The sequence below is a fragment of the Athene cunicularia genome (genome assembly GCF_003259725.1).
Source record: "Athene cunicularia isolate RWA chromosome 2 unlocalized genomic scaffold, athCun1 chr2_part1, whole genome shotgun sequence".
NCBI lineage: Eukaryota > Metazoa > Chordata > Aves > Strigiformes > Strigidae > Athene > Athene cunicularia.
The window spans coordinates 21,339,234-21,361,084 of NW_020799095.1; the positions used below are offsets into that span (position 1 = coordinate 21,339,234).

The 21,851-nt window shown below is 36.9% G+C and overlaps 1 protein-coding gene across 3 annotated transcripts in view; it reads left to right on the forward strand.

Annotated features, from left to right (window-relative positions):
• Positions 1-21,851, forward strand: part of ISPD (isoprenoid synthase domain containing) — a 129,104-nt gene that overhangs the window by 39,884 nt on the left and 67,369 nt on the right. For 2 of the 3 annotated variants that reach the window (XR_003397750.1, XM_026842321.1), the window contains exons 4-5: positions 6,791-6,836; positions 19,212-19,303. Coding sequence is in view for 2 of the 3 variants with exons in the window: in XM_026842321.1 (XP_026698122.1) it covers positions 6,791-6,836; positions 19,212-19,303 (138 nt within the window). In the remaining variant the exon portion in view is untranslated. Of the gene's footprint in view, positions 1-6,790; positions 6,837-19,211; positions 19,308-20,307; positions 20,310-21,851 lie in introns of all 3 variants that reach the window. The other variant, XM_026842322.1, reaches the window with a different exon arrangement.

Below are 21,851 nucleotides of genomic sequence, written 5' to 3' on the forward strand. Positions count from 1 at the left end.
CCCATGCTGGAACAGTCTGTTCCTGAAGGATTGCACCCCGTGGGAGAGACCAACACTGAATCGGTTCATGAAGAACTACAACTTGTGAGAAGGACTCATGTTGGAGAAGTTTGTGGATGACTGTCTCCCATGGGAAAGACCTCATGCTGGAGCAGGGGAAGAGTGGGAGGAGTCTTCCCCCTGGGGTGGAAGGAGCAGCAGAGATGTGTGATGAACTGACTGCAACCACCATTCCCCATCACCCTGAGCCATTTGTGGGGAGGAGGTAGAGAAATTGGGAGCAGACTGAAGCCTGGGAAGAGGGGAGAGGTGGGGAGGAAGGTGTTTTAAGATTTGATTTTATTTCTCATTATTCTACTCTGGTTCTGATTGGCAATAAATTAATTTCCCTGTGTTGAGTCTGTTTTGCCCATGACAGTAACTGGTGAGTGATCTCTCCCTGTCCTTATCTCAACCTATGAGCCTTTTATTTCATTTTCTGTCCCCTGTCCAGCTGAGGAGGATAGAGCGGCTTTGGGCACCCAGCATCCACCCAAGGTCAACCCACCACTTGGTCTCAGTGTTGACAGCACTGTGCAGTTTGTGACAGTAGCAACAGCACTCATTTATTTGGAGAGTGCTGCAGGTGGTGCAGAGCAGCAAATATGCTCTATTGTATACACAAAGGTGCTGGTGCCATGTCATTTAAGTACCTATACCTTTTCACATCCTATTCCCTGTCTTACTTTGTAGCTAAAAGTTGTTGGTGTCTTCTGTGGCTTGTGAAGATATTCAAAGGCAAAGGCTTAAAAAATGACAAGGTCTGTGAAATAGTAAATTGTTTCTGCAGTAAACACTCCTATCAGATTAGAGGCTACAGAGAAAGATAGCTCCCTCTTGCTTGAATAGCACTGTGGTATTGGTCACTCTATACCAGGGTGTTTGGCAGGTGACTTGGAGCAGTACCATTAAAGAAGAGAACACTCATGGCCAGTCTGTGCAGTTTGATGAAGTGCAGATCGACAATTTTCTCAAGTAATGCTTGCCTACAAAATGGCTAAGAGCTATTGCTGTTTGTTACTGATCACCTTTCAGAAGCAGAATTGTCTGTCCTTAGATGTCACAATAATGTAATTTATAATATGTTTTTTTTTTTCTGTAGGGCTTTTCAATGCCTTAATAAATTGTATTTCATATGCCAAGAATTGATGTGTCCCCAATGGCCCCACTGTTAATTTTTCAACGAGAGGCAAAAAGATCACCACCTGAAGAGAAGCACAAAGGAATTCCAGCCAGTAAGTCAGCTTCATCAGGGGCCCAACTTAAATGTCTCTATGCAAATAGACATAGCATAGAGAATAAACAAGAGGAAATTAAGATGTTCACATGCCTGCAGGGCTGTGATGTTATTAGCATCACAGACACATGGTGGGATGACTCCTATGACTGGAGTGTTGTAATGAAATGTACCAGGCTCTTTGGGAGAAGGTGTCATCCTCTATGTCAGTGACCAGCTGGAGTGTATGGAGCTCTTGCCTGGGGATGGATGAGGGTCTGACAGAGTTTATGTGTCAGGATTAAAGGGAAGGCAGGGATAGGAGACATTATAGTGGGGGCCACTGGACCAGGGAGACCAAGTGGATGAGGCCTTCTGTAGACAGATAGGAGCAGCCTCACATTTACAAGCCCTGGCCTTCATGGGGGCCCTTAGGGTGGAAGCAAGGACAGAGAGCCTGGGCAAAAAACAAAGAAACTGTCTGAGCAACCAGGGATCAGGTTAGGAAAGCCAAAGCCCTGATAGAATTAAATTTGGCCAGAAACATCGAGGACAACAAGAAAAGCTTCTATAGGTATGTTGATGATAAAAAGAAGACTAGGGAAGATATGGGCCCTCTCCAGAAGGAAATGGGACACCTGGCTACCCAGGATATGGAGAAGGATGAGGTCTTTAATGACTTTTTTGTCTCAGTCTTCACTGGCCAGGGCTTCAGCCACACTGCCCAAGTCACAGAAGGCAAAGACAGGGACTGGAAGAATGAAGATCCACCCACTGCAGGAGAAGATCAGCTTTGAGACCATCTAAGGAACCTGAAGGTACACAAGTCCATGGGACCTGATGAGATGCATTCACATGTCCTAAGGGAGCTGTTGAGTGAGGTGGCTAAGCCACTATCCATCATATTTGAGAAATCATGGCAGTCCAGTGAAGTTCCTGCTGACTGGAAAAAGGGAAACATAACCCCAATTTTTAAAATGAGAAAAAAGGAAGACCCAGGGAACTACAGGCCAGTAGGTCTCACCTCCGTCTGGCAAGATCATGGATGAGATCTTCCTGGAAATTATGCTAGGGCACATGGAAAACAAGGATGTTATTGGTGACAGCCCACATGGCTTCACTAAGGGCAAATCATGCCTGACAAATTTGGTGGCCTTCTACAACAGGGTTACAGTGTTGGTTGATAAGGAAAGGGCAATTGAAATCATCTACTTGGACTTGTGCAAAACTTCTCACACTGTTCCCTACAACATCCTTATCTCTAACTTGGAGAGACATGGATTTGATGGATTGACCAATTGGCAAATAAGGAATTGGCTGGATGGTCACACTCAGAGACTTGTGGTCTATGGCTCAATGTCCAGGTGGAGAGCAGTGACGAGTGGCGTTCCTCAGGGGTCGGTACTGGGACCAGCATTGTTTAACATCTTTGTTGGTGCCATGGGCAGTGGGATTGAGTGCACCCTCAGCAAGTTTGCTGACAGCACCAAGCTGTGTGGAGTGGTTGACACAGTGGAGGGAAGGGATGTGCCATCCAGAGGGACCTGGACAGGCTGGAGAGGTGGGACCGTGTGAACCTCATGAAGTTCAACAAGGCCAAGTGCAAGGTCCTGCACATGGGTCAGGGCAATCCCAAGCACAAATACAGGCTGGGTGGTGAGTGGATTGGGAGCAGCCCTGCAGAGAAGCACTTGGGGGTATTAGTGGATGGAAAACTGACTATGAGCCAGCAATGTGCACTTGTAGCCCAGAAAGCCCAACTGTATCCTGGGCTGCATCAAGAGAAGTGTGGCCAGCAGGTCAAGGGAAGTGATTCTGCCCCTCTGTTCTCCTCTTGTGAGACCCCACCTGGAGTCCTGTGTCCAGCTCAGGGACTCCCAACAGGAGGACATGGACATGCTCGAGCAAGTCCACAGTAGGCCATGAAGATGACTGGGGAGCTGGAGAACCTCCCCTGTGAGGACAGTCTGAGAGAGTAGGGATTGTTTAGCCTGGAGAAGAGAAGGCTCTGGGGAGACCTTAAAGGGGGCTACAGGAAAGATGGGGAGGGACTTTTTATCAGGGATTGTAGGGATAGGACTAGGGGTAACAGTTTTAAACTAAGAGAGGGTAGATTTAGATTAAAGGAAGTAATTCTTCACTGTGAAGGCAGTTAGACAACTGAAACAAGTTGCTCAGAGAAGCTGTGGCTGCCCCTCCCTGGCAGTGTTCAAGGCCAGGTTGGACGGGGCTTTGAGCAACCTGGTCTACTGGAAGGTGTCCCTGCCCATGGCAGGGGAGGCTGGAACAAAGTGGTCTTTAAGGTCCCTTCCAACACAAACCATTGTATGATTCTGTGAAGATACTCCATTCAGATAAATGAGAACTGAAATAAATAATCATTGTTCAGTTGAGGTTTCAGAGGATGTGTAACAGAAAAACTGTAATGAATTAACAGGTGGAGAACAGTTTCTAAAGTCCAGGTATTACAAATCAGTTTCATCATATATGGACCTTGAATCTTTAAAGGGCAAATATGATATTTGTAAATGTTCAGTTTATTTATTAGGTGCAGAACCTATATAATATTACATGACTCAAAGCTGTGGGAAAAAGTTACTTATCTCTGTGGATATAGTGTTTTCTTGAATTAACTCTATTCTACCTGAGTGCTGTCTGCTTATAGTGAATTAGAAAAAAGAGCCTTTCAAAGTCACTTTTCTTTGGAGATAAAGCAAGAGACAGTTTGTTTACTTTCTGGTAACAAATTACAGAATTAAAATATTCTTTGTAGTGACAACAACCAGGCAGGAACATTTAAATTATTTCAGTGTTATAAATATTTATATGTTCTATTATAAATGTAGTTATTATATAATTATTTATAAGATATTTAGGATCAAGATGGCAAAAAAGGAAACAAGAGTGACACTCTTAACAGCACATTTTCAGTTTGTGCTTAACATTTTTGAAACAAATGACCTTTTTGGCCAATATCCTCTTAAATAAAGTATAAAATCATGTAACAGAATATATCAGAAGATATCAAGTTTCCACTCTGTGCAAAATACCTTATGTCAGCCATGGATATAGAAACAAGAATATGAAATTAGGAAAGAGATGTTCTAGTGTTATAAGTGCATCTAGAATTCTATGATCAAATCTGGATACAGGCTCTGTGCAACTGTTGATAAATAGACAATGTTCAGAGAAGAGCATGAAAAAAGATTAAACGTTAATGTGATAAATCCATAGAGATTTAGCTTAGTAATGTGATATAAAAATCTCAGAAATGGGTGAAGTAGAAGATCTCTCTTCTGCAAAGTGAGAGAGAACTTCTGGATGTCATTCTTGTTTATTCTTTTTCCACTGTGATTTTTGCACCTCACATGGGCTACAGTAGTGGAGAGTGCCATCTTACTTTCTGGTATAGAGTATCAGTTAAAAGTATTCTTTCAGATTGATTCGGCTAGGTCTGAATTGCTTCCAGCTTGGGTGAGCCTAGAATGCAAATCCACTTTAGTGAAACTAAAGATAAAGCAGTATAGCTGCTGAGAACAAACTGTTGTGTTGACTAGCCTTAAAAGTTGTTTAAAACTAATGTTAAAACAATAGTTAGAATTAAACCAAAGGATGTGTCTGTCATGGTTGCCTGCATTTTGAATAAGTCTCATCTAAATTGCAAAACAGCTCCTAACCAACACAAGAAATCCAGAGACATTATGAATATCTGTACCTTAAGAGAAACTTTGGTTTGTTTTAGCATCTTATTCAGTATTGAAGGAGGTGTAGAGAAACCGTCCCTTTCTGACTCATAAGTGGTGGTCATATGTGGTAGCTGGCAGGGTTGTTTTTTTCTGTCAACTTTGCTATTTTTATAGAACTTGTATATGAAATTTGCTTATAGGGTCAAAGATTATGAAAGAAATATATATGGATAGTGTGATATGGTCTCAGATGATTTATTTCTCTAGGAAACCACCCTAAAAAGTATTTGCTGATGTCTGGCTCAGAAATTCAGAAGTGATTTTATAGGTTCATTCTTAATTTTTTATTCTTCTGTGCTGTTTTCTTGAAGACTGGACCTACTTTATGAAATAACTTCTTTTAAAAATCAGACTATTTAAAAATACTTTTTCATACCAAAGAGATTGTGAGCCTTAGACTAAGTACGAGACCACTTTTGGCAGAGTTTAGACAGTCTTGTTTCTTGAAAGGTTTTTGGATTGTAATCTGTTACAGGTTTACTGAAAGTTCCAGAAAGAAACCTTGCAACAAAATTGGTGACTCAATAATTCTTTTTCCTTTCATTTAAATTCAAGATATTAATTCTTCCCAACAGTATGTAAACTCAAGGCACCTAAGATTTCTCAGGCTAGATTCATCCTCTGGCTGCTTCTCCTGCAGGCAAGATGTAGTGAAGTAAGTTAACTTTTAATTTTAAAAGAATATAATTCCTTGGAGAAATTCTGAGTAATGAGAAAAGTAATATTATTCATCTGTTTCTGTCTACAATGCACAGCTTAATTTATGAGATGGAAAGGAAAATGGTTACAAGAATCCTTATGTTAAAATCAGTAATCATTACTTGGAGACTAAATGCTAATACCTACAATGGTATGTTTCTGCTGTAAGATATACTTATCAGCACTAAAGCTTTTGGAATCCTATTCAGTCCATTTCAAAACGAAAGAAGAAAGTTACTCAGACTCCAGAGCAACAAATGCAGAAAATCCAGTAATATTTTATTTAACATAAAAGGAAGTTACAGTAAAAACAAAGACAAATATTTAGGAGTTATTATATTGTTTGTCACTGCATGTCATTGTGAAGACATTGCTAGCAGACTGTTAATGTCCTGAGTAGATGCTGTCTTTAGTTTTCTGGTTTTTATTTGCAAAGCCTAATACTTGGACTGTCAACCACCATGGGGGTACGAAGGTGGGTATGAAAGGTGTTTGTTGCAAGTATGAAGTAAATATTTAGCATTTTACTGTCCATCTAACTTATCTGATTAATGTCTTCAAGAACATCTTGATGTTTTTTTAATCCTCTGAAAGCTTGTATGAAACCTACTGTATTCTCACTGACTCCCACTGATTAGTTGGACTCTCATTAGCAGTAATAGTCTTGCACTACTGAAAAATTACAACTATATTAGTAAAAGAAATAAGGACGCTTCTCCCTGGCTGTCATTTTTATGATCACAAGTCCTATAAAAACCGAATCTATTCACAGTAAAATTATAGAGTAGAATGGATGTGTGAAAATAGATGCAATATCATGTTTTCATGATTCTTCAAAGGGTTAAAAATAGTTTTAGGTTTCAAATGAGCAGATCTAAGTATTTAAAAAAAGGTTTATCTTGAGTCTTCGGTAATTTCTGCAACTTCTGTTCTCATGACTTGCCAGCAATATTTTACCAGAATTAAGAAATTGACAATATCATTTGTTTATGGTATTTCAAATGTAAAGCATTGCCTTCAGGGCATTGTTTTATTGGTTTTACATTCCTTCCTGCTGTGTTAAATCTAATGAGGCTTGTCTGTCCTTTAGGTGACCTACAAGCGGGATCTGTATGCAGCTGAATCTATTATTAAGGGTATGTGTTCGTCCTTGTGGCTTTCAGTTTGCATATTCCTGAGTCTAATTAAGAATCTTGTGTTCTATACTTTTAAATGTCGTTAAGAAAAGTTTTATGATGAAAAAAATGTGCTTAGACAAGTTGTTTTAGCTTGTTCACTGGAATACTTACGTTATGCATTATTTACCTTTATTTACTTCTCTTAGAATAGAGAACCTTATACAAAGCTGTGTATATTAGATTAATTTTGAATGGCTTTATAAACATTTTTTTTTCTTTCATTTGCAGTTCAATTCTGAATGTCTTCCATCTTTCTAATCTAAGCAGTTGACTGAAAATTAAAGATTAATTCTTTAGGGCTTGTCACTTTTACATACAGCAATTGTCACCTAAATTGATATAGCGATTATATGATATTGAGGTATTCCATTATTTTATAAATACTTTGCTGAACTGGTTTTTAACCTTTTCCTGTACTGGTAACAGTGCTTACGTAGGAGTTTAATGTAAAGACTAGATTTAGTTGTTATCTAGATCGACTCAATCTAAAAAGAAGGTAGAAAGGAAGAACTCCTAAGTGTGGTATGATGAGCATACTGATGGTTATTGTAAACTTATAGGCACTGATTCACGGGACTCTTGCTTGACTCCTTGTTGAGAACTGAGGGATAAAAGCCCAGAAACTGATGAAGAGAAAGGGACTTCCCTTTGGATTAAAAATATATTTCCAGAGAAAAGAGTGTGGTTCCCATTTAAGAAGAACAGAGCAAACTCCATGTCCTGTTTGGGCATGGTGAGTGGTTGGCTTAGTTGTTCACTTCAGTGGCTCATGTGTTGTTACAAAATCCAGTATTAATTTAGCTTCTGGTTTGAGTAAGTTACACTATGCCAAGATCAGCTCTGTCACTGTAGACAAGCTAGAAACTTAAACAGAGCTCAGATATCACTGTGGTGTTTTGCATGCTGTTTCTCTAGACCTCCAGGAATGCAACGTTTGAAATTTCTGGTTATTACAGTAGGAAAATATTGCATATTATATGCATTGCTAGAACTGATTTAATATTTCAAGCACGTATCAAGCAGGTAGGGCTGAGAAACATTGGAAGTTCTGGTTTTGACAGGAAATGGGCTCTCATCTCCAGAGCTGAGGCCTGAAATTTTTGGAAAACTTGTTTTGAGTTAGAGGTTCCACACTCCTTTAGCTTTCAAGTTTATGATTTCCAAACATTAAAGAACTTATTCCAACAAGAAATTGGCTGGGAGTAGTTGGCATGAATTTACAGAGGTGAAATTATGCCTGACCAACCTTACAGTCTTCTATAATGAAATGACTAGCTTGGTGGATGTGAGGAGAGCAGTGGATATGGTTTGTCTTGATTTCAGCAAGGCTTTTAACACTATCTCCCATGACATTCTCATTGACAAACTGGTGAAGTACAGACTAGAAAACTGGCCAGTGAGGTGAATTGAAAATTGACCGAACTGCCAGGCTCAAACAGTAAAGTCCAGCTGGAGCCCAGTCACTAGTGATCTACCCTAGGGGGTTAGTGCTAGTTAAAGTCTTCACTAATGATCTGAATGATAGGGAAGAGCAGACCCTCAGCAAATCTGCAGGTGATGTAAAATTGGAAGGAGTAGTTGATAGATTAGGTGGTTGTGCTGCCATTCAGAAGGACCTTGATGGGCTGAAGTAATGGGTGAGCAGGAGCCTTGTGAAATTCAGCAAGGCAAAATGCAAACTCTTGCACTTGGGAAGCACCATTACAGGCTGGGGGCTGATCAGCTGGAAAGCAACTCTGCAGAAGAGGCCCTGGGCAGGTCCTGGTGGACAACAAATTGAACTGGAGCTGGCAATGTGCCCTTATGGTAAAGAAGGCCAACAGCTGCCTGGGCTATGGTGGGCAGAGTATTGCCAGCAGGTCTTGGGAGGTGATCCTTTCCCTCTGCTCAGCACTGGTGAGGTCACATCTGGAGTGTAGGATCCAGTTCTGGGCTCTCCTGTGCAGGAGAGACATGGGTCATGATAGTGATTAAGGTAATGGAGCATCTGTGATATGAGGAGATGCTGTGAGAGCTTGGACTGTTATGCCTGGGGAAGAGAAGGCTCAGAGAGATCTTAGCAATAAGTGCCAGATGGAGTGAAGAAATTGGAGCAGACTTTTCCTCAGTGGTGTTCAGCAAAAAGAGAACAAGCAATGGATGCAAACTGAAATACAGAAAATTCCATTTACACATCTGTAAATTCTTAGGATTCTCAGGCATTTTTTTTTTTAATTTAAAAGCTTTTAAAAGCTGGGAGGTTGGAAGGGAGATTGTCTGTCCTTGATTTCCTAGGAATCATTCATTCAGCTGAGATTGCCAATATGAGCATCTTTTGGCTTATAAATGTCATTTTTCACCAGCTTTTATTAAGTTACTGAAAAGGATATTTCATCTCAGAAATTACTTGGATTAATATTTTCGGAACAGTATTTTTAACTTACTCAAGCTTATGGGAAGCTTTGAAAATAGGGTTGTGATCTGACTTAAACTGGAAAAATATCTTGTAAATATGCAGTTTCTTAATCTTGGCCACTTATTTTTTGATAGTTGTTGGAAATTTAAAAACTTTATGCAAACAGAGCTAATTCTGCCATTAAGAGTTTTTCACAAATAAAATCTAGATAGGAAGTTCTTCAGCTGTCCCAATGATTATCAAAGTATTTTTATTTTTTTTTTTAGTTTTCGGAAATTCTTGTGCTCTTGAAAAGTACGTAATCGTTATGATTTAATTTTGTGATCTTTCCTTGGATAAAAGTATTCCATTTGAATATAAATTTTAAAAGCTCAAATGTTGTTACTGTAGTTATCATATGAGCAAAATTACTCATAAGACAAAACAATAGTTCATAGAGTGAATCAGTATGCAAAAGAGGAATTTCATGGTATGGTATGATATAAAATTAAGCAATGATTTTATCTCCTTGGTGAATAGGAGTTGAAATTAATACTTTACCTTGAAAGATCAATGGAAAAGAGGGAAGCTTCCAATCTTTGAGAAGTGCAAAAATAATTATATATAAAAAAATAGGTTCTTTTTTCCAGTCTAAATATAGATCCCATTAAATGGTTTTCACTGCATTCCTAATTCTAATATAGTGTATTCATGCTTTTACATTACAGACTCTTTTAATTTTAAATATTATCTCCAGTTTTAAGTATTACCCATACAGCAGAGACTGTTAAAGAAGCATTCCCTTTGATAGTAACGTTAATAAGGAAATGGAGAAAGCTGATTCAGTCACTTGGATGTGCTGTTTTGTTACAATATTTGTAAATATTTGCTGTAATAAGAATTGTTGTATTTCTGTCAGTCAGGCTTGCTGAAACCAGTAATGCCATCATAAAATGATATAAATGCCATGAGCTCAATGAATGTACTGTGTTGACTGTATCTTGACAAAAGGTTCAATATTCAACGTGGAAAAAAATCTCAGCAAACTCGTATTTCTAATATGTTGGCTTTGATCTTATTTACCTTTTTCCTCTGTATTTTTCATATTTATTTACCATATATGTTCTCAATAGTTAATGGTAATTTATCAGTCACTACTGCATCAAGTAGATGCATGTTCATTTCCCTTTTCCTTGAACTTAACTGTAGACTGTACTACTTTCGTAATACAAAAGCCAATTTATTGAACTGCATTACTCAAATATTTAATAGTTACTTAGTTGAGAGGACCTTCAGGAGTTGACAGGATGCGTAAAGGAAAAGAAAAAAAGAAAAATCAAAACCAGCGCTGATTATATTTTTGAAATGTTCTTTGTTCATTATCTTTTAGTTTTTTTGATCCTTTACTAGCTATGTTTTTCTACAGTGGGCAAAGAGAAAGCCAGGGGGACACCTTGTTTAAAATACGTTGCTTTATGTAGCTAGAGGATAAGACAGCACCCTGCTCCTGTCATGCAGCTGCTTATGCCTCCATCCCAACACATCCGCATTATTACATAGCAGCTCTTGTGAAGGTGGGAACCGAGTCATTACATTTCTTGTGGGGAAACTAGAAATTAATACACTGTGAAAAAATGGTTTCTGTGCTTTCTCTCTGCTGCCTTCTTTCATCCTGATAAGGATGACTCCTTGTATTTTTTTTAATCAGTGCTATCCTTTCTTCTTTATAGATTATTTAAAAGAAAAACAATTAGATTGGTAATATTTTAAAATTTTTTGCTTAAAAAATGTTTTTATACTATTTTGTGCTAATTTTATGTAACACATTCACAGTATTATTTCATACAAAAAAATTACAAACCTGAAACAATACTGCAACCTTCATGCAAATGAATTTCCATGTTCCTGAGTATATAAGGGCTTCAATCATCTCATAAGTCATTAAAGAAGATTAGTTATAGTTTATTTTAAAAATAAGATGTGTTCCAAACAACTTTCTCTAAAATTGCTTGAGTAGAAAATGAGGATGCAGATTATTCAAATGAAAGGAGCATTCAGTAAGTGTAACTATTTCTATTTACAACTGGAGCAAAAATGCTGAAAATGACCAGTCATTCTCTTCACAGATACATATTTTACATGTGTATTTCATCATGTTACCACATTTTTTGTTTTCACTAAAGCCAATACAATCTTTCCCAGCTGTTGGTTATGATAAAAAGTTTGTGTAGCTTGAAATAAAAATGAAGACCTTCATGGTGGTAAATCAGGCTAATCCCTTACTTGATCTTTGCTTAGCTAATGTTCTGTTACTGTGGCAGCATGCAATATATCTGTTTCAGTAACGACAGTAGTCTTTATTGTGCCTGGTCTGTATGAAAAACAGTACTTTAAGTTCATTAAAGTTTAGATTTGCTTTTTGCTGCATTGCATGAGTTCAGGGAGGGGAAGCTGAACATGCCCTTTTACTCCTTATGCAAGCAGTGTAATGAGTCCTCCATAGCTAATTAGGACACTCTGTAGCAGATTTATTTTACATCATTAATTATCTGTAATGGGGCTTTGGATAAACACTATTAGCACTCAGAGTCTTCAGCTGGAGAGTTGTGCTCTATATATTCTGTGCCCTTCAAAAGGCTTCCAATATCAGGTCTTCAGGTTGATATGACATTTTTGTAGCAGACAGTTGAGATATGTAAATTAATATTAGGCAAGCATTTCATTCACGGTTCATGCCACACTTAAAGGAAAGCATATTTAAGGGGGAGAATATATTTTTGTCCTACTGAGCATCATCCTGTTGTACCCCCATGTTGTTGCATCATTCAGTCTTACAGTTGTTAGTTTTACAGAAGAAATCTTAATAGCTATGTTCTGCTATGTTGTGCTGTAACTATGGGAAGCCTTCAAGTATAGGTCACTTCCCAGAATGGTGACCATCTTACAAGCCAAGGCATGCTCAGTTAGGCCTTTCCTACTAGCTGAGTACTTGACTCTATCACAGCATCTGCTTTTCTCAAGACTTCAGAACCCCTTAAGTGATCCTATATTAAGTGCTTCTACTTGTCTTTGTGCTTTCTCCCGCAATGTTGATAGCTGTCTGCTCTGTGGTAGCTACTCACTACTATTTGTGAGCTTTGGTGTTACAGACCTGCTAGTGTCATGGAAGTTTGTCGTGGAGACTGACAGTGAAACAACCACAGTGAGACAGTGACATGCAATGTTTCTTCTGATGGTTTCAGTAACAGTCTCTGGAGAGAGGAAGGATCTTCTGCTGGTTCTGATCAGTTTAGAGGCACAGACTTGGCTAGCAGAAGTTCCCAGTGTTATTTATGGCTCACACAAGATCCCCAGGGTTGTGGATTTTCAGATACTGTTCCCCCTTAGAGTCATGCTCAGGAACAGGTTTTCTGGTTATCTACCTCCTCTTTTTCCTTTCCTTCCCTTTTCCTTCTTTGCAATGATGATGAGGTGCCAGGAACTCCAAAAAGGCATATTCATGGCAGGAATACCTGCCTTCCCATGTGGAATTCACTACCTTTTGCCTTGTTAAAACCCTTTTCTTTTACTTTGGCATGACACTGGTACTAGTGTCTGTAACCTTGCTGAGCCTAGCTGGCAGCAATCTTTCCTACCTATATGGAGAACAGGGTGCCTCTTCCTGATGCTTTATTTCACTTCGGGTACATGATGGTTCTTCTTTGTGTTGTTCCTCTGTTGTTGAAGAGGACACAGGACTGAAATGCAACTGTGCACTGGATATTAGAATCCTGTATCACACACTTGCGTGGATTCAGACTCCATGTCTAGGCCACGTAGAGTGTCTGAAGTGGAAGTCCTGTGTGACACTGTAAGGCTGGGTTGCAAGGTACCAGCTCTCAGAATGACACCTTGCATGCTGGCAAGGTCCTCTGGAGATATCCCAGAAGCTAAATGTATGGGCTGGAAAGGTAGGGTACTAAGGGCACTGGCCTCAGACCAGCTCTCCACTGCTGTTCCAGTCTTCACAACTGATTTCTTTATTATCAAGTGATTCAATTTACTTTGCTGGATGCACATTTTATCACTGGATGAATTCAGCAGTGATGAAGAACTTTTGAGTGTACATATTTAATTTTGTGACTACAGTTCCAAATTTCATGTCATCTAGTTAGATTTATTAGTGACCAAAACTTGGTTTCCTTCAGCTTGAATATGACAGTTATCTTTTCTGTTAACCTGTTAGTTTTATGTAGGAAATCAATTTAAGCTATATTAAAAATACTTGTTTTGATAAGTATTCATCCAACTCTTCCCTTTCTGATTTCAAATAGTATTTTTTTGCTTTTAATTATGAAATTCAACAGATTGTTAAATACTTGGTTTTTTAATGCTAGAATGTTAAGGTTACACTTGTGTCTCTAGACAATTTTGTTACGGAACAGGTTCCTTGTAGTTCAGTTTGACATGTTATTTTGCTATCCTGTTTATTTTTGAGGTACTCTTGCATTTCTGTCTATTGTCAATATATTAAATCATAGTTCTATAATTAATCAAATTAAATAAAAGAAAAATGGCGATGGTAATATGTGTTTGGCCATTAACTGAAATAAATAGTTAATCATGTGATTGTAATTATGAGACTGTTCTTTAGTCAGCTATATTACAAATGTAATTCTACCTAAGTAACAAGTCCCAAATGTTTCATAGAAGCATGGCTAGATTTTTAACTGCTGGCCTAATGAGACATAATAACTGACAAATTTCAGCTTGCTAAACTTGTCTCAGGTGAAAGTAAGAAAAACATGCATACATACATTTTTTTTTTTGTAGTTTAGATATCTATATTCATATATATATAATTTATGTTCAAGGCAATACAGAGAAACACTTCAATAATATAAATAGACTAATGAGTTAGTTATCTTTTTGGGACTGTTTTCTTAAAACATGTCTTAATAATTTGTTTACTTCCTCAAGTCTCTTTTACAACTGTATTATGGAAGTCTGAGTTCTAACATAATTTGTTTTATAAACAGTAAATTGAATGCTTTTCTTTAGTTAAGCAGGTATGAACTTGTACAGTATGTAGACAAGGTGGCACATGCCTATTTTTAATAATCTTGAAGTAAGAAGACATTATCTTACAATAAGGGTGACTCAACTAGAAATGTAGTTAAGATCAGGCTAATACAAAACATCCTAAAAAAATTCCATTAGGACTACTGCCCTCGGGGTAGTTATCTTTGAACTCTTGTTCCAACATGTAAACTTCAAATGGTGTTTCTCAGTAGATGTTTGACTCTCTCTCCTCCTTGTTTTTCTTTTCTTAAGGGCCCCTCTTCTGCAACAACTTTTTTACAAAGTGTTCACTTGCAGATTTGGCTCAATAAGTATCAGCTGATATAGATACAAATATGTTTTGCAAGTGCCAAGAAACATCATAGTGCCTTCAAACTGTTCATGACTCTTATATACTGTGTTTTGTGTTATATGAAGAACCTGTGTGACAATTAAAAAAATTAAAAATTGACATAAGCCTTGCTTATCAAAGAACAGATATCTTACTCTAGGTAGTCTGCATTTTCATGGGCACAGTCATCCAGTGGCTGTTCTCTGCTGTGGGGCAAAGGAAAAGACTGGCAGATGGAGAGGTACTCCTCAGAATGGTTATTCTCAGGTGAGAACAACCCTCTTGTGTATCTTCCACCACAAAATCATCCTCTCTTCCTTGTATACTAATATTGGTATGGGCAGTGTCAAGTTTGCATTTTGTTTTTTGTGGCTATGGAGAAATATGGAATGGGTAAACAAAAACTTTAGATATTTTTGGTTACCTATGTTATACCAATAACAATTTCAAATCATTCTGTTGAGCATGAATGAACTAAATGCTTGGCAGTAGTTATTTCATTTTTCTTGTGTTTACAGTGGTAGAAACATCTCTGTTATGAGATACTAGAAAAGGCAGAGAGAACTATGCAGAATTTCCAGATCAGTCAAACCATTGCTGTGTAGAAGTGAAAATGGAATAAATTAGTTTAAATAAAATGGATAAATTAGTTTACTCTTTTGAATTCACTGCAAACTTCAAAAGTATTTTGATGAATAAGATGTGCTTCCAAAATAGTAGAAATTGTAATGACAAACCAAGAATGGCATGGTATGAACATATGTTTACAGAAACAAGTGTATGTATACACACAGATATGCAATTAAGAGAAAAAAATCTATGTCTGTAGGCTAAAACCTAGTTGCATTTCATATGCATTTTTATTCTTATGTTATTAATTCCGTAGGATATGATATTTATCATCTTTATTCAAACAAAGTATTATTTTAATTGCTGCTTGTTTGTGGCATGCTTTTCAGGGTAAACTTCTAAGTCATTCATTAGAGTACACTTAGTACATTATCTAAGGTAGTTCCGTAAACATGCAGACATTTTAATTTATAATTTTGGGTGAGATCCTAGGATAAAGACTGTAACAGGTGTTACTGAATAATAATGTGATCTAAAGCTTTCAGGATATCGAAGAAGAGCACAGAAAAATTGAAAATTAAGTTTTCTGCGGGAGAGGGAGGGAGGTTTAATGGAACAAATTCTGAAATCCTGTATCAAATTTATCTTTAATGAAGAAAATTCCTACTCCTTTCCTGATGGAGGAATTTAATGTTTAAACCTAACAGAATTTGGCACATAAAGTTTTAACTATTTTTAATTTTATGCAAAAAATATGCTGTGAGTGGATGTTAAATGTGGTGCGGTATGGGGAGGGTTACTCCATAGTCAGGTACAGCTGGAAAGAAGCCGAGAAGAAATGGGAGACGTGCATTAGGAAGAGGAGGTTTCCAGTGAAATAATAAGTTTAAAGTAACTAGAGGAGGGCAAAGGAAGAGAGAGGTTTTGATAGGCAATGCAATAGCAAGAGGAAAAAAAATGTTGGGCAGATGAAAAAGAAGCTATGACTTGGAAGTACAGAAGTAAAGTAGAACAGTGGTGTGCGGTGGGAGGACAAGAGGCAGCAAGGCAAAAACTGAACCAAGGGAAGTTCCAACTCAATAAAAACTCTTTCACCATGAGGACAATCAAGCAGTGAACAGGTTGCCTGGAGAGACTGTGCAGTGTTCATCCTCAAAGGCTTTCAAGTGCCAGGGGGTAAAGGGCTGAGCGACCAGGCCTGACCTCATGGGTGATCCTGCTTTGAGCAGGAGTTTGGACTACAGACCTCCTGAGGTCCCTTCCAGCCTGAATTACCCAGCAGTCCGTTGAAAAACAAAATTTTGTTAGCTGAGTCTTGAAAGTCTTTGTGATACGGCCATGACATGGCTTTCCAGAATGACCAGAATTCTGAAAATCAGGAATAAAATGCTGCATGTGGTGAGCAGAACTCATGAAATCTGTGGAGTTACAAGCCAGTGCTCCAGCTGCACACACTGGGTTCCAGTGTGATTACACCGAGTGACAGAGAGCTTCATCAGTTTACCAGAGGTGGGACACAGGCAGTCTTGGGGAGGAAGGCTCCACTCAGCCTTCCTTCCCACAGTACAGCAAAGGTGCACACCATCTAAACTAATGTATAGATCTTTTTGGCCACTTGAAACAGTCGGGATTTAAATGGAAATTGAGTTTTAAACCTGAACTAGACAAGAACTGTTGCTTTGCTATGATGATTTTGTAAACGATGATTTCCTGACTTCCTATTCATTTTTCTCAATCATTTAAAAGCATGCAGCATCTTTTCAATGTGTGTATTATCATTACTTTAATTTTTTCATTTATTATTAGACTTTCCCCTTATAACATTACATTCCTCTTCCAGATTAAAAATACATTTTTTTCACACTTCATTCAGCTTTACTTTCTTCTTTATTAAATTCAACCTGCAAATCTCAGTTGCTTTTTTTCGCAGTTGTCTCTCCTTTCTCCTTTACATTACAGGAAGTTAGAGTTTTCAGGGGTCTGGGGAGAGGAGCAAGATGGGCTTTTATAGTTGCAGTGTTTGAGCAGCCTCTTGTGAGGTTACTTTTGACACTTGCTGTTGATAACTGACTTCTTTTAAAAAAGAACTGTCTGAACGTAAGTTATGGTGCCTTTTCTACAGCCTTGTCCCACATGTGGTTTATTGTAATAGTTCCAATCTGACCTTCTTCATTAAATTACTTAGTTCAATAGAATCTGAGTTCTTGAAATTTGATATGCCAGTCTGCTTTATTATGTACATCTATCTTGTATCTGCATTCTGTGTACAGTACTAAATTCAAGTGGCTCTTGCTCTGATTTCAATCTACCCATGGGTTTCTTTCTGCTGATAAGAAATTAATTCAATATGGTTTCCCACTGACCCATTTTTTAGACTGTAAAGTTATCTAGTATTAGTAGAAGCCAACTTTGATGCATGTTCAGTATATTTTTTTGCCCAGTGAATCTATGGGAAGATAATTTCTCCCACAGTTGTGGTATCCTGTGATTTCCAGCCCTGTGAGAACTGGCCATGCATTTTTTTAATTCTCGCTTTCATCTGGTTGTGATGGTTAATAAGCATATGTTTATTGTTCTCTCTCTTTATTCCCCCCCCCTCCCCATTCTTGCTAACTTAATACAAAGCCAGTTGCTACCACTATTTTTGTTGTCACATTATAAATATTGGACATAATAAATGCCTGTGATTCATAAAATCATTGTAATTATCCTTTGGGATCCCCAGTGGTAAGTTCACTTTTCCTGCTAACAAAAATTTGTTTAAAAATCATAAGCAACTTTCTGATAATTTTAACTCTGCAGAAGCTTTAAAATTAATTTTCAGGTCTGTATGTCTATTTTTGTAAAGAAGTCTTTGAGTTTACAAAAGAAAGTGAGATGTTTACTTAAGTAATGCATCTGATTGAACTTATTGTGTGGTATATAATTATAAAAATAACTTTCCACATGCAGCAAATATATATCTTTATATACAGACTTGTTTGAAGAGCAGTTAGGCCATATTTTGATAGTTTCTTTTATGTCTTTCACTACTAATTTATTTTGTGGTGGTGTTCGATGTATTTCTGTTCCTAAAGTTTCAAGGCTTTAAACATAATTAGACTTTGCATTGATGAAATTTCTAGCTGCTTATGGAATGGCTACCCCAAAGACATTGGAAATCTTATGTTTTATTTTGCATATTAATTCATATCTAAAGGACAAAACTCTAAATTATAAGTGAGAGTTCCAGTCTTGAAATATTTTGAATTGTTTGTTTAAAGAAAGGGAAACGCCCACTGAATCTTGAAATTGTAGTCACTAACAAGAGAAAACACTGATTTTCTTAAATATTTGCTTTGTGGAGAAGATCAGGCAATAATTTGACAAAATATTACATACCACCACCACCAGTTAAAAGATCTAGGAAGCTCTCCATGCCAAGATCTTGGTCACTGATTCTGCAACTTTTTTGATATTGAGGTGAACAGTTATATCTGCTGTCTCCATGAACAATATCTTCAATAAATTTATTTAGGGGGTGTCTATTATGTAGTACACATTGTTGAGGATTTATGCAATCTTCTGCCTTTTTTTGCTTGTCTCAATATTGCTGACACTGCATTTAGTGATCTGTTGAAGTGGTAGGTAGTATGCAGTTTTCAGAAAGTTATGTTCTTGGTTGCCATCTGATGTCAGTGGTGTGGACCTGAAAAATACCTTTTCATGGAAGTCCCTTATTTGAATGGCCTTTGGGAACAGACCTTATGTGATTTTTTCACATCATACAAAATCATATAAAATATAATATGAAATTTATATTTGAAATGTATGTTATATAAATGATGTAGTTATGTTAACCGTGCCTTGAAATAAGTAAAGTTAAATTTACAACTGTTGAAAAGGTTCTGTCAAGAGACAGCGGTATGTGGATTGAAGATAATGTTTAGTAGATTAGTAATTCTGATTGTGATTTATCTTTGCGTGAAATACTAAGGTTTTTTTTTCTTCATCACAGACAACCTATCACAACAAGTTTGTGTCATTACTGATGTCAAGGAGGCTGTTGCACAAATAGGTTTTCTCCTTCATGAAACTCTGAAAAGCCAAGTAAGTACTGTGGCTGTAAACTATATGATTAATGTAATGTTTCTGGATGTCACAACTCATAAGAAATGGTCTAAATAATATGAATACAGAAACTGAGACATCCTGTGTCACTGTAGTGCTTATTAAAAGGGATTAATACCAGGTGTGGAAGTTACCAAGAAACAAGCATCTTCTGCCCAATTATGCTGTGGAGGGGGATCTTACAGATCCTCTTAAAATGTATATATTAGATTAGAGGAGAAATTGGATCCAGACAACAGAGAGGCCATTTTCTTTAGATTTTATGAATTTAGTAAGCCCAAATCATTACAAATATGTTAAAGAGGAAATACTTTTGTTACTTTGAAGTCTGAATTAAAGTCTGAACCAATTAAACAGTAAGTTGTATTCCTATGGAGCTGCAAATGCAAAGTCCAATTAGTCAGCCTTTTTGCAGAGAGATAGAGGTACATTTCAGTCTTAGTGAATGCTCATTGAAGCTGTTGCTGTAGGATATTGATGGAATTTTCTACTGGCATTTAACTATCTTTTCCTTTTTCATTATTCCTACTAATAGAATTATCACATATTTTCATTTTCCCAAAGGTGATTAACATTTGGTAATTGCTTAAATCTTGGCCGATCTTGGGGTGATTCTTAATTATATCATATGTGATGATATTGCATCTTTCTGTTACCCAAAGAAACAGATGGGGAATAGCTGTTCAAAAATATAGGTTTCCCAATTTGCATAATACTACTTCTGTAATGATTTTATTCATGTCTGTTGATCTTCTGCATTGTGTGCTTATATAATAGTAGGATGTTCTTCTGTACCAAATGGTATTGCTATTTTATATCTAAAAATGTAATTTGACATTGTACGTATAGTTTTTGTTTGGAAAAAAATTTATTTAGTATGGAAAAATCATGCTTTATATCTCTTAAATGTCTACATATAAAAGTGCAAAACATTAGCAGAGCTGAATAAGATCTTTTCTTGTCTGAGTAACTGTATAATGGAGAAGTCTGTTTCCATTTCACTGATACCAGATCCATTACTATTTTTCCTTTTTTCCTCTCCATTTAGATTATTCTACAATTACTAGGAAGACATCACTTACCCATATTAGAAAAAAAGTACTTTAGTGTTGACATATCTATATATTATGTTTGCTTATAACCACTTTATTCACACCATGAGAAACACTTCCAAGCCAGTAAGAAAAGTCAAAGAATGTGTGATGTTTCACCAACCAACACTGTGACTCCAGACTTAGCAACCTCAAATAAGACTGGCACCAAAACTAGCTAAAATTTACATGTTTCCAAATTTCCATTACAAAACTAGTTAATTGTTGGGTTGGTCAGGCACCTGAAGCTATGGTGCATTTGAATAAAACACACATAAAATGACCACAAGTAAGATAATGAGAGCATAAAATGAGGGATTCCTGCTGATATGGGACTGAATTTTTTTGATGGCTCTTTTAAATCAGTTTATTTAGTTGATGATTTATAACACTGTTGTTCTCTCTTTTGATCCATGTTTATATGATGTATAATGATTGTTAAATTTCTCTTCAGTGCTTTCAAAACATTACTGCAAAATGACACCTGCCAAAGAACTCCTGTCAAGATCCCTGTCTTCTACTGGTCCTTGAAACATCCTTAGTCATTCATTTTATGAGCCCTTAGATTGAAAATCTATAAAAACTAATATCTATGTACTGTGTCTTGTTTTTTAAACAGAAAAATCCCTAAGAATTAATTTTTAATCTTACCAATATACAGAACTTAAAAATTTGAAGCACCTTAGAAAGAACATATACACTAGGTTATGATTTCTCAAGGGAAGCACAGTAACCTTGTTCAGTGAGAGAGGTGACTGTACAACATGGTAATTATTTTAAGCAAGTTGAATGTACTACACTGAAAGCTGGACCTTTTGAAAAGGCTAATTGGAGGATAACTGATCTAAATAAGACACTAATTGGGAAACGTCCAGTAGAGTACATATTATCTGAAATTTAAGCTAACTGTGGCCAATATTTTAATGTTTTAGGCAGTCTTGACACTAGTTCTTAGTATCAGGCATATTTGCTTTTAAGATAATTGTTAACTTCTAGATGCAACCTTAAAGAATCTTTAAAGAAGAATTCAAAAGAAATTTTGTTACATTTGTTATTCAGCCCTTTCTTTTGAAGCAAGCAAACCTAAATGGGGGCTAAAGATGTTTTCTTCTGTGTCTGGAAATTATGTACTCCTGCTTATTCAGTGACAAGGTGCTCCTGTCACATGAAATGTAATTAGCTGCATGAAGGTGTGTGTTATTTTTGTGACTGGATAGTTATCCACAAGCAATATATCAAAATATTTGGTTGTTTTCAATTAGGAAACGAACTAGTGTTTCATTAGTAGAAATTCACTGATTTCTTAATCATTGTATTGTCTGGCTGCCAGATTAGTGTTAACTGTGATTTTAAATTCTGATATAATTTAACTAACTTTTAAAGATTCCTGTTGTCCTGGTATTATTTTTTGATTTTATGAAAGCAGATGTTAGGTA